This window comes from Vicia villosa, linkage group LG1 (genome assembly GCF_029867415.1).
Source record: "Vicia villosa cultivar HV-30 ecotype Madison, WI linkage group LG1, Vvil1.0, whole genome shotgun sequence".
NCBI classification, from domain to species: domain Eukaryota; kingdom Viridiplantae; phylum Streptophyta; class Magnoliopsida; order Fabales; family Fabaceae; genus Vicia; species Vicia villosa.
This window is the reverse complement of record NC_081180.1, coordinates 249,751,080-249,764,741: the sequence shown is the minus strand read 5'-3', so window position 1 is coordinate 249,764,741 and position 13,662 is coordinate 249,751,080. Positions and strand designations below refer to the sequence as shown.

Here is a 13,662-nt window from a genome sequence, read left to right as displayed (position 1 = left end):
TTGTGCTTGTAAAAATCAAAAGAAAATGAATAGAAATGTGAAAATAAGAGTCAATTTTTTATAATTTATTTAAAATATTTATTTTATTGATTATATAAAATTAATAATTTAAAATAGAAAAATAAAAATACCGAGTTATTATAATGGGATGATAATGTGAAAAATTAAATTATTTAACACTCATTGATTAAGTGGGGGCTATTATGAAAACTTCTTCCTATTTCTGTTCGCATTGTCATAACATTGGTCATAGTTTTTCGTCTTGTAAACTTGTTAAAGTGGATCAAGAGAAAAGAGTATCTAAGGAGAAGCATAAACACACGGGGAATAAGTCTCAGAATGAAGATTTAAGAAAGGAATCAGTTGAATGTGAAAATGCTACATGTGTTGATAATAATCCTCTTTTAGGATTTGTTGATTGTTTGAAAACCACTGTTGATGAGAATGATGTGAGTATTGATGTGTTGCATCAAAATGTCTTGGGTGCGCAAGGTAATGAAAATTTGCGTGGTTTAGTTGATATAGATACCATTGATCAAGGTAAAATTTACAAGAATCATGATGGAGATTCAGATTCAGATGCTCAACAAGCTATGAAATTTCTTAGTGAATCTTGGGCTAACATGGATAAGAGAGATGAGATTGTTGATTTGGATGAAAATACTAGTCAACCATTTCAATTGGTGGTTTCAAGAAATAGGAAGCACAAGAAGAAATCGCCTGAGGCGTGCAAAAGTTTCAAGGTAGGTGCCTCCAACCGTACGCCTCACTAGTTTCTTTGATATGAGTTATCTCATGTGTTTTTGTTGTCTATCTTTTGTTTTTTTTCTCGCTTTGCTCTTCTTGAGGGTTTTGGTTTTGTCCTCCCTCCTATTTGTACTATTTTCTTTTGTTTAATATATTTTAGCCTTTATTTAAAAAAAAAACATATTTAATATTAGAATATATCATTAATATTATTACTACTAAAAATGTGACAATTTTGGTGGGGACATGGGCCCACTCTTTGAATCAAATGGCTCCGTCCCTATGCATAAATACCTATCGCCCCATGTGTAACCCATTCTGATTGCCCCCAATTTACAGTAAACTATTTATATTTTGTGTGTATTGATAACGTATGTGAAGTCTTTACTACATTTTACTGAATCAATGAGTATGAGGCTCATGAAAATTCAAAAATGTTCTATCAAGAAGATAGAGATATAATTTTAGAAAAATAATGTGTAATATATTTTATGAAATAGTATTACATAAGTTGTCATTTAATTATTGTATCTAAGGCTTATAATTTTCAGCTATGTTATTCATACACGTTTTTTTACGCCTACACCTAATTTACCGTTTATAAATACTATGAATAGTGACATGAACAGTGAATAGTCGTAAACAGTAGTCGTGAATAGTGATATGAACAGTGTATGAACAATAGTAACATAAAATTGGTTAATTGAATAAAAGTTGGTTAATATAGTTATAGTTTGGTTAATAAACGTCCAAATATTAAAAATAATTTTTAATAGTAAAATAAAGTTGGTTAATGAAGTGTAAAATGTTGGTTAATATAAAGATGAAGTTGGTAAATAAGCATTCAGATATTAAAACTAAATTTTAGTAGTAAAACAAAATTATTTAATAAAACACGAGTACACAACTGATTGGTGTACCTAGTTCAATCAAATTGATGTACTATGTAGCATAAGTAGCTCTCTGATTCACTATATTTTTATATCACAATACGTTTCATTTAAGTTTGTTAAAGTCGTGAGTGAACTCGTAAAATCATATGATTCCACAAGCTTAGATATCAATTTTGACTCGAATCAAATGTAAACTCAAATAGGCTAAACTCGGTAACAAAATCAATTTTTTTTGTTGGATTTGTATTTCACGCTAACCCTCGGAAAAAACTCAAATAAACTAAAGAGTGAAAGTCCATTTTAGTCCCTCACAAAAACTGTAGAGGTCAGATTAGTTCCGGAGAAAAAAAAAGTCTCTGTTAAATCCTTTACAAAATTTAACCGAGACATGTTAGTCCCTCAACCAATATTTTTTTTAAACCAGTTTTTTTCTTACTTTTGAATCGTGACTGGACTGGCAATGAAGACCCATTTTAGTCCCTCACAAAAAAAAAAGTCCAAATTAGTCCCTATGGAAAAAAATCTATTTAATCCCTTGCAAAATTTAACTGAGCCATGTTAGTCCCTCTTTTAATATTTTTCTAAATGATTTTTTTTTTCTAGTTTTAAATCGTGAATGCACTTGACAAGATAGAACTGCTTTTAGAAATTGATTACGGGTAAGAGGTTAAGTTCCTTTACACATGGTCTTTAGAGTCTGAGTTTTCACCAGAAGTTGGGTTACCTAGTATACCTAATTGTTCATTAAATACTTTGTTATCATCAAAATCTAAGAAATATGGTATAAACCGTTTTTTTCCAACCTATCATGTGTATTATTTTCGCCATAAGTATTATTTACAAAAGTAAGAAATTAGCCTAAATCACTCCAGCAGCAGAACTAATCCTTCCTAAAAGATCTTTAACAACATAAACAATAACAACACCTAATACATAAGAATACAAACAAGAAAAATCATTGTCACTCACCCATAAGCCTGATAATAAACCCAACAAAAAAAATTATGGTATTGCGGTGATTTATCTACAATTCCTTCACAAATAATTTCAAATCGACAGTCGTAAAATAGGAGTCCAATCACAGTTTAGAAATAGGAAAAAATTGTTTGAAAAAAATATTAAGAGAGGGACTAACATGGCTCAGTTAAATTTTGTAAGTAATTAAATAGAGACTTTTTTTTCTCAGAGACTAATTTGGACTCTCCCTTTTTTGTGAGGGACTAAAATGGGTCTTCACTGGCAGTCCAATCACGGTTCAAAAGTAAGAAAAAAACTGGTTTGAAAATAATATTAGTAGATGGACTAATATGACTCAGTTAAATTTTGTAAGGGATTTAATGGTGACTTTTTTTTTCAGGGACTAATCTAACCTTAGCAGTTTTTGTGAAGGACTAAAATGGACCTTCACTCTAAACTAAAAATGTAAATAATTTTTTATTTTTGTCTTAGTATTCACAAACGTTTCTTTTTATTGTTTATGTTTGAGTTTAAGTTTGTAACCCTAACAAAATTTGAAGGTTCATTCATATAAAAATTATTAATGTTTTTTTTATTATTTTTTTTTTACCGTAATAAAATTGGAAAGTTCAATCATATAAATATTTTTAATGTTTGAGACAAGAATTAATGATAATCAAAATAAATGACTTCAAGTCAAATTAATTTGTAGTCACGAATGTTAGTAAATTCATATGAAAAAGAATAAAATAAAAGACGGCTACATGCATAATTTGTTTACCAAGTTCAATAAAATTGATTTACTATGGGGCGGGAGTACCTCCCTAATTCACTATACTTCAAGAGTTTTACTAAAAATTACAAGGTCATAAAAATACATCTCAGTTAAGTGTTTCTCAAGATATCCCCAAAGGTGCGTGAGCTCTTAGGTCAACGAATCCTAAGAATTTCTAGTTGTGTCTCTCTATGTTTTGCTCACAATTGGATTTTACACTTTCCCTCATTATGACAATGGTTTTTTTTATTATTTAAATTTGAGTTTAAGTTTTTAATTGTTGTAAAATTGAAAGATTCGACCACAGAAAATTTTAATGTGTAAGACAAAGATCAATGATAATCAAAATAACTGGCCTCAAGTAAAATAAATTTATAGCAACAAGTCTTAACAAATCTACATGAGCAACAATAACACAAAATATGAGCACAAACATAATTTGTGTGTCCAGTTCAATCAAATTGATGTACTATAAAATGGGAGTATAACTATCTGATTCACTTTAATTTAGGAGTTTTACGAGAGATTACAATATAAATTACAAGAAAATATCCTTTCAAGTTCATAAGAATACAACCTAGCTTTTACCTAAGTGTTTTTGTAATATCCCAACCCATAATATAGGCTGAAAATCCGCTTTGTTTATCAGCTAACACAACTAGAAAATTCGCTTTTAATGACTAACAAATTTCAATCATACTAACCACCGAATTAGCCACTAAAATTTAATATTCAAGAGTAAATTTTTATATGTCACTAAATCGATCATAAAATAAAATGAGCTATTTATTTAACGACTGAAATTTTGTGACCAAAAATTCAGTCTTCAAAAATTGTTTTGATATAAAGGCTAATTTATAAAAAAAAAAAAATAGTGACTGAAATTTCGGTCACTAACAATTTTGTTTTTTCACTATTTTTTATTCCTCTTTATTAACTTGTTAATTAACTCATAATTTTTATCTTATTTTTAAAAGATTTTCATTCCCCCCTAATTTTTAATTTCAGGAAATTTTATTGTTAAATTTTCCTTTTTTTTTTGAAATAATAACTTTTATTAGATCAAAAAGCAGTTACAAACATGGCGACCATAGATCCATCCCACCAAAAGAAACATTATAACATCAAAAAAGCTAGGTATGCTCTAAGCCTTGGACTATACCACCCCTATATGTGATTGTGTCTATAATACCCTTGACTATAGTATCTATATGTTGTCTAATGCCAAAACATGTATCATTCCTATGTCGCCATACACTGTAAATAGTCTCAGCTATAGCAAGGCGGAGAAGTGCAACAAGTTTCCCTTTTCCTTTAGTTTTGCTCACCAGCCATGAGATTTCATCACACCAAGAGAGAGGTTCATGTGTTACTTGCATCCAAAGTAAAACAGATTTCCAGATTTTCTTTGTTTCCTCACATTCAAAAAAGAGGTGCTCATGAGTTTCCTCATAAGGACAGAAACTACATTCGCTATGAGCCAATATGGCAAACCGTCTCAATCTGTCCCGTGTTGCCAGCTTTTTGTGGCATGCCTGCCACAGAGTAAAAATCGCCCGAGGTCTCGCATTGTTCTGATGGATAATGTTTATCCACGGAACCCGTTGTCCATCATCTGCTAGCAGTTTGTAGTCTGCTCCCAGCTGGAACTTTATCTGCATTTGACTCCATAAAGGTTGTATAGCTGGTACCATCTCCCGTTGATGCAGGATACCCTTCATTATCCATAAAGGTTGTATAGCTGGTACCATCTCCCGTTGACTCCATAAATTTTCCTTTTTATTATTTTTACAATTAAAATTTATTTATCTAAAAAAATTATGCAATTTTATTTTTATATATGTATTTATTTTTATTACACGATTTTTATATCTGCATATTAAAATTGTATGATAAATTTAAATTTAAATTTCATTACATCAATTAAATAAAATAATACTACCTCTATTCCTTTATATAAGAGACAATTTACTTTTTAGATTCATTGAATAATTAATGTATCTAGTCAATATACATACCAGATACATTGATTATTCAATGAACCTAAAAAGTGAAATGTCTCTTATATAAAGGAACAGAGGTAGTACTACCTTCCCTAACTATAAGACCTCTTGAGTTTTTTTCTTGTCCTTTTTTATAAGACTCTCTTCATCTTTCAAAATGCATTAATTATTTTTTTTCCAAACACACCCTTAATTATACCACATTTTTTCTGCAATCAATAATAAATACTCATGTATGAAAATCAATTATTTATCTCCCCTAAGTGTAAATTTGTAAATTTGTTCAAATAGTCAATAAATTTAATACTCTAAGAAACTTTATTAATTAGCATAATTTTGTCTATGGGGTATTATATTTAGGGACGGAGGTAGTAATTATTAATGTTTCAAATATTATTTCAAACTTTTAAAATTTTTTATTTCAATAGTATTATTTATATATTTTTAAATAGATTTTTAAACAAAAGAATTCAAGTGGTGTAGTGGTAAGGTGGTATTCCATTACACTAAGTTTTGGGTTTGACACTTGGTTCTTGCACTTTCAATTTTGTTTAAAAAAAACCAATTAAAGATAACGGATAATCGATAAATCGGTAGTGTAATATAATTTAAAGAAAACATACTACCTCTGTTTTTTATTATAATTTGTTTTAGACTTTTCACACAAATTAAGAAAAATAATAATTGTTGTATGAAAATAAGATATTATGAAGATTTTTACAAAATTATCCTTCATTAATGACATGTGGAAGATAAATTTATACAATTGAAAGGAGATAGAATAATAAATATTTAAGGATATAATAGGAAATATAGCATTAATTATTCATTGGAATTGTAAAGCGACTTATATTTAAATACAAATTTTTTTCCAAAACGACTTATAATAAAAAAAACGGAGAGAGTATAATTTAAAGACCTTAGGGTACAATTATATTTTACCACCAATAATATAATGGTCAATTTCCAATAGTATCACCTAACATATTAAGTCAATTAGAGACTTAATGTAATAAAAATTATGTTTAGAGTCATTAATCCACTCACTTGAGCAAAACAGGTAAAATTGAGATTCCACTTTTTAAGTGGATAGTGTTTTGCTCTTTTAGGTTGGCAAGGCCTATATATAGGTAACATAAGAAAATATTAGTATTATCCTTCACTTCTAATCGATAGAACATATTTGAGAAAAGGGGAGAGAGCAATAGGACCTCTTCATTCACTTTCATCATCAAGAACAACCCTTGAATGAGGGAAAGGGGGTTTCATTCATTCCACTTTAAAACTCAAAATTTGGTAAGCAATTTAATTTCATCATCAACCTCTTATCTAAATTGAATCCCTCTTACCATCATTCTTAATTGTATTCCATGATCAAACCCTTATATGAGAAATTGAAGCTTTGGTCTCAAGAAGTGAAGGAAAGAATATTGGGTTTTAAGGTTTGGAGGTCATGCATGTAGCTAGGAAGGAAGGATTTCATCATCATCTTTGTCACCTTCTTCCATTTCGAGAAAGAGGTGGATTTCCACTCCTTTTAAGTTAACATTGTACCTTGATCCCCCGTCATCATCAAGATGAACCCCTGAATAAGGGAAAGGAAAGGGGTTTCACTCATTTCACTCACAAACTCATAATTTGGTAAGCAATCTAACTCCATCATCATCCTCTTATCCAAGTTTCATCCCTCTAACCATCATTCTGCGGTTGAGAAAAGGGGGAGAGAAAGAGGAACTCATCATCAAGAACAACCCTTGAAGGAAGGCAATGGGGTTTCACTTATTCCAGTCTCAAACTCAAAATTTTGTAAGAAATCTAACATCATCATCATCATCATCCTATTATCCAAGTTTAATCTCTCTAATAATTATTTCGAATTGTATTCCATGATCAAATCGTCAAATGATAAATTGAAGCCCTTGCCTCAAGAAATGAAGGAAAGCGCATATAGTTTTAAAAATTGGAGTTCATGTAAGTGGGTAGGAAGGAAGATTTCATCATCATCATCATCTTTGTCATCTTCTTCAACTTCTGGAAAGAGGTGCGATTTCCCTTCCTTTAAGTTATGATTCTACCTTTTACAAATCCTAATATAAGAATCAGTGAACGCATGTTATAATTATTATATTATGGTTGTTTAATGATTCTCAAAACATTAGTTGATAATGGATATGAGTGTGTGGGTGGTTTGACACCTAAATTTTCTATCTAGGGTATGTTGTTGAAAAAATGGATTTTCTAAGCAAAATTATGGGCATGATGAATATTCATGGGTCATCCATAATATGCTCTTTGTAACGCCCGAAAATTCAATTATTTTCTTAATCTAGACGTTCGGAGTGTTTAGTGAAGTTTTCGTATTTTGAGACGATTTAGTCGGTATTAGTTCGGGATAGCGGATCGATACTTAATCAAGAGTTTTGATATTTTCAGTATTAGAAATATTATTGGAATAATATTTGAAGTTTTGGGAATTTTCTGAGTAATTAAGATTAGACCGGAAATATGATATATTGGTCGAATTTGGATTGTCGGTGTTATTTTAAGAAGTGTATTTGAATTTAGGCTTAAATGCACTTTTGGTCCCTGTAAGTTAGCGAGTTTTTGATTTTCGTCTCTTTAAGTTTTTTTTTAGTTTGAGTCCCTATATGTTACTTTTTGCTTGAGGTTTAGTCCCTAAAGCCAAAATTCGCAGGAAAATCTGCAGGTTTCCTTCGAATTTTCCTGCGAAATTTCCTGCGGATTTTGATTTTAGGGACTAAAACGAACGCGGAAGTGAAATATAAGGACTCAATCCAAAAAAATAACTTACAGGGACGAAAATCAAAAACTCGCTAACTTACAGGGACCAAAAGTGCATTTAAGCCTTGAATTTATTAAGTTAAAAGTCGGATTTTAGTCGGACGGTCGAAGAATAATATTAAGAATAATATTATTTACAAATCGAAATTTATTATATTGTTGGAATATTAATAAAAGTGATATTTTGATTTAATTGGAGTTATTTATTTTTATTGAGCCTAAATTGATTTGTGGAGAATATTTTGATTTTATTAAGCCCAATTGGAATATTAAATAGGGTTTTAGAGATTTGGGGGAAAACAAGAGTAGAAGAGAAGGAGGCTATGTCTTGAAGGGGAGACTAGAAGCTTGGAGATTTCTATTCATGGTGTCAAATTGGAGATGCAATTGGAGACCCATTGACTTGCTTCAATTGATAAGGTAAGGGTGAGGTTCTCTTCCTATAATGGGGCTTATGAAACCTTGTATGTTGGCGATTAGGGATTTAAGTTATTATTTTCTTGTGTTAAATTGTTACCGAAACTTGAAATTATGAGTTTTTGTCGTTGTTGTGCGTTGCTGATTGTTGCCGTTTGTGTTAATAAATGTATGATGCTGGATGTATGGTGAGGGGTGCCGACCGGTAACTCCATGGCCATTTCATTTTCTTGTTATTTCATTTTGTACCGTAATTATGTTTCGTTTCAGCTATTAACAGTATGCTAGTTGTTTTCCTTGTTGTTTTCTTATGTGCCTATTCATATGGTATGCTGTTTCTAAAAAATGAACATATAGAAACATGAAATGGAACCATGATGATAAAATGAAAGTTATATTTAGAAATGATAGGATATTAATGAAAATTGAAATACAATAGAAACATAAGTAGTATGTTGAATTATGTAACAGTAGTTAGAAAACAAAATGTAATTCAAAACAGTTTCGTTTGACCGAAATAGTTGAATTAATCGGTATAATTAGTTGTCCGGAATTTGATGAAAATTTACGTGGTAGCTAATTTTAATTAGTACATTAACATGGTGGTGTTCGTTTGTCGAAATTGTGATATTAATCGGTCGATTAAATTAATAGTTGAATTAATTTTTAATAAGCCTATTTAATTGGAATAAACTTGAATTTATATTAACTATTCGGTTTTTATCGGTAAATTACGATATCTTGAGAATTTAACCGAACGAATCGAATAACCGGGAAAGAATAGAATTGTATCCGAATTAACCGGTTGAGTTGTGTTTTTGGTGACTTGGAAGTGTAACCCGAAGACTCATAAAGTCGTGAATATTAAGAATATAACCGAAAATTAGATAACCGGTAGCGACGCGAGATTTGCACAATTAGTTGAAGTATGCTTTGTGAATAATTTTGGTTAGTTGATAGTGGATTAGTGAGTTAATTAGAAGACTAAATTATAGAGGATTATGAGACTAATTTGAATTGACTTAATGAGTCGAATTGTTGTGATATAACGAAGCATGACGTTGTTGTTTTGATACTTAACATGATATCTAATTTAGTTAAATGTTAATTGGAAGTTGATTCGGTTTACTTGATAAAATTAGCATGTTGAGATTACTCTACGAACCGATCGAAAATTGTGATTTCGGTTTGAATGCCTTTGTTGCGAATAATGTTGTGATTGCCAATATGTTTATTAAAGTGCATCATATGTGATTAGCCTTATGGCATGAATCCTAGCGAGTTGTCGTTAGTTTAGTCGATTACGACGATAATTGTGATAGTCCTGATGAAGTGTGTATTTGTGATGACGTGCCGAACATGATGATAATTGTGATGATCTTGTTTATATGAGAAGTAGGGGTGGCAAAACGGGCCCGGCCCGTTAGGCATGCCCGTTTTACCCGCACTTTAGTGCGGGGCGGGCCAAGGTTTTAGGCCCTCACCCTCTAATGTGACCGCCCCGCCCCGTTTTCAACGCGGGCTTTTGCGGGCATGTGCATTTTCATAATTTTTTATGTTTTTAGGCTTAAAAGGTGCAATGCCCGCGGGCTTTGCCCGCCCCGCCCTCACTTTTTTGCGGGGCGGGGCTAGGTTTTAGGCCCGCATCTTCAACTATGCCCGCCGTGCCCCGCCCCGTTTATTTGCGGGCTTTTACGAGGCAGGCTAAACGGGCGCGGGCATGCCCGTTTGCCACCCCTAATGAGAAGTTGTACAATTGCGATGATGTGTCGAAACATGACGATGTTTGTGATGATTGATAATATGTGATGTTGTATAGTGTTGAAGCGGTAAAGCGGCAAGCAACAAAAGTTTTGGAAGTATTTATCTAGGATTTATCGTGTCCACAGAGATTGGTGAGAAAAACTGCCGTTCAACTATCTCGCATTTTAAGTTTCATGATTGGGTTACGAAAAGTAAATGCGGGAAAAGTAAGTAAAAACAAATAAACAATCTTAATAGTCTAAGAGAAATAGTTAAGGAATTGCATTTCGTTCTACCTGTCGAATACTTAAACCTGAAGATCTTATCGCAACACACTCACAATACGCATCAAAATCACCAAGCATCAATCGAGACGCCACATCAGTGTCCATGTCTGAAACACCGACGAAAGCTCAACCGTACTATTCACATCAGCGATGTCTCAACCGACACAAACAACACAGAGGCATTTAATTCGATACCCAATACGGTTATTAGCCCTAAATCCATTTTTGAAATCTAGAAACTAACAGTTATCATTCCTAATCAAGATCTATGATGTCTATTTCTAAAACAACACAAATCCAGAGCATTTAAGCACAAAGATCAAGAACAACAACAATGATGATTTATAAAGCAAATATATAAGAACGATCCCAAGATCAAAAAATGTACATACAATAAGAGTATAAATATACATACAAAACCCACCATTGGAATGAAACATAGGGAAGAAAGGAGATGAACTGGAAACTCTCACCGTATCAAGGCAATCGAGACAAATCCATAGCCAATCCACATGATGTAGCACCCAATGGTGTTTCCTAATCCTCTAAACCATCAAGAAAGGATCAGAGCTCAACTTGTCAAAGAAGAGATGATAAAACTTAACAAAATTTGATTTTACAACATATATACAATTCTGAACTCGCACACCTCGCTAAGCCACACAGATCTCGCTAAGCGAGCTTCCACTAATCCGTACACTATTTACAGATATTTTACACTAAACAACAAAAATTGATCTGGCTAAGTGAGCTATTTCTGGCTAAGCGAGAAAAGCTGGCTAAGCGAGCTTGCGAAGCAAAAGTTACTGCCAGATTAACACAAAAAGGGCCATAGCACACTAGAATTTGCCCTTAGCGTGTTTGACAGAACTTTGGCTCTTTATTTCTTCAAAACGCGCATCCGGAGCCGTGCCTTCGACACTTTATTACTCGAGACTCCAAACATGCAAGAATACCTACAAAAAGACATTAAAACTATCAAATGGTACACAATTACAATAAAATACAATAATCCGTAAAGTAAACGTATTTACAACAAAATGACGTTTATTCAAACGATATTGTCAAAAAGAATAGATAAGTGCAACAAAACTTATACACAAAAACAGATACAATTTACACTTATCATATATATTTGAGATGATAATTTTGTAACTAAGTGAAGATGAATGATTAATTATGACGTTGAATTACCCCTAATAATTGGTAATTATAAGTGACGTGGGTGTATGCCTAGTGATGATGTGTGATTGTGATGAGTATGTTGTGTATGTCTTGTTTGACGAGTCACATATCATATGCATACTCTGTGATGGTTTGGATTGGCAAATTAGTGACGGCCTGGATTGGCAAATTAGTGACGAAGCCTATTGCCTTATGCCTCAGATTCGGGTAATTGGTGACGGGGGCTGAAACTCCGATTGGTACCACATGCATATACATGAGTCATGTCCCATGTGTCTTATGTGATTCATATTTGTGACGTTTTGTGACTATATCGTGACTGTATTCCGTGACTTGTTAAATGATGAATGTATGTGAAGATGTGAATTAATGATTTTATGAATAGTATGATGATGTCAATATTTGTGAATGCGATTAACTGAATATTTCTGGTGTGACTTACATGTGATGTTTTGTGATTAGCCGTATATGTGATGTTTTGTAATTAAATGTAGATGTGATGTTTTGTGACTAGATGAGTGACTTATATGCTGTGATGTTTTGAGACTAAAATTGTGATTTATACTCGTGATGTATTATGATTTGAATTGCAAGCGAATGACTGATATTTTTATATATAATTGATGCGATGAGAAGTATGTGAGATTTGTGAGTTAGTGAAAGTATGAAGTGTATGGCAATATTAACACTTGCGATGTGATAACAATATATGTTTGAATCCTAATATACAATTTATCATACGCTCACTTATATGATTTGATATCTCACCCTTTTCTCTTGTTCGATGTTGCCTTTATAATGGTAACGTGCAGGTGTTCGAGTATGAAGATTTAGTTATTATTTATCGAGTTGGTTGTCGCTCTGATACGTAGCACTCGGGGGGATAATTTATGATGTTTATGATGTTGTTGTTTTATTGTTTTATCTTAGTTGAATACGATGTTATTGATTCAAAGATTGAGAATTATGATTCCGCTGTTTTAATGAAAGAAGTCATTCTGTTTTAAAAAAAGTATTATGTGCCTGAGTACTTGTTGATTGATTAAAGGTAGTGCTATGTATCCGCTAAATGCGATTAAGTGATTTATTTTAAGTGAATATGTGACGCCTCATTTGTTCATTGAGAAATTTTGAAACTCTGATTCTTGAATATTTGTCGGGTAGAAATGGGGTGTTACACTCTTCCCTTGCAATGAACATTAGTGTGAGATTGGGTTATTCCTATGAAAAATTACGGGCGTAATAATTATTATGGCCAACACGTAATTCTATTAGATTCAGCAATAGAACACCAATAAAAGCCTTTAAACCTATATCTTTCATGTCCAAAATTCTATATGGTGATATCTTATGATCCCTTAGTTCTTTAGGGCAAATTTAATCCAAAACAGAAAAAGAAACCCTAAAAGAATTTTAATCTAATACAAAAATAAAAATAAAAAATTGCAGAAAATACTAAAATATTGTATTCAGGCATGGAGCAAACTCGATGGCTTAAAAGGCTCATATATCACTGCAAGGCGAAGCAATGAGTTCGAGTCGATTCCCAAAAAGGATCATTTATTGTTATCATTATGATATCAGACGCCAAACTTGCACAATTCCTATCAAACCTTTTCGATGGGTGACTTCTTCTTTGATACGCGCAACCAACCTTCCTACATCAATTTCTTCCACCTCTAAAGAACTCGACCCTGAGTTCTCTTCTTGATAAAGAGTCTCATTTTCTGTATACTCGTGAATTTCAACAACATTGAAAGTATTGGACATATTAATGGAATCTGGGAGAGCTGCCATATAAGCATTATCAATTATCTTTCGCGTCACTTTGAACAGGCCATACTTACGTAACT

General features: G+C 32.2%; 1 protein-coding gene and 1 long non-coding RNA gene across 3 annotated transcripts; one reads left to right on the top strand and one right to left on the bottom strand.

Moving 5' to 3' along the window:
• Nucleotides 1-2,498: 2,498 nt before the first annotated feature.
• On the bottom strand, nucleotides 2,499-5,066 carry LOC131599008 (uncharacterized). Its single transcript, XM_058871535.1, has 2 exons — nucleotides 4,565-5,066; nucleotides 2,499-2,566 (listed from the first exon to the last, which is right to left on the bottom strand). Exons 1-2 carry the CDS (start codon nucleotides 5,064-5,066, stop codon nucleotides 2,499-2,501), a joined length of 570 nt encoding a protein of 189 aa, XP_058727518.1.
• A 1,482-nt stretch (nucleotides 5,067-6,548) lies between these two features.
• On the top strand, nucleotides 6,549-12,783 carry LOC131625484 (uncharacterized). Of its 2 annotated transcripts, XR_009290866.1 has the most exons (5): nucleotides 6,549-7,016; nucleotides 7,093-7,181; nucleotides 7,292-7,416; nucleotides 8,455-8,597; nucleotides 12,622-12,783. It is a non-coding gene; the product is annotated as an uncharacterized LOC131625484 (long non-coding RNA). The 2 variants fall into 2 exon arrangements; XR_009290865.1 differs by lacking the exon at nucleotides 12,622-12,783 and having other exon boundaries at nucleotides 8,455-8,851.
• Nucleotides 12,784-13,662: the final 879 nt, after the last annotated feature.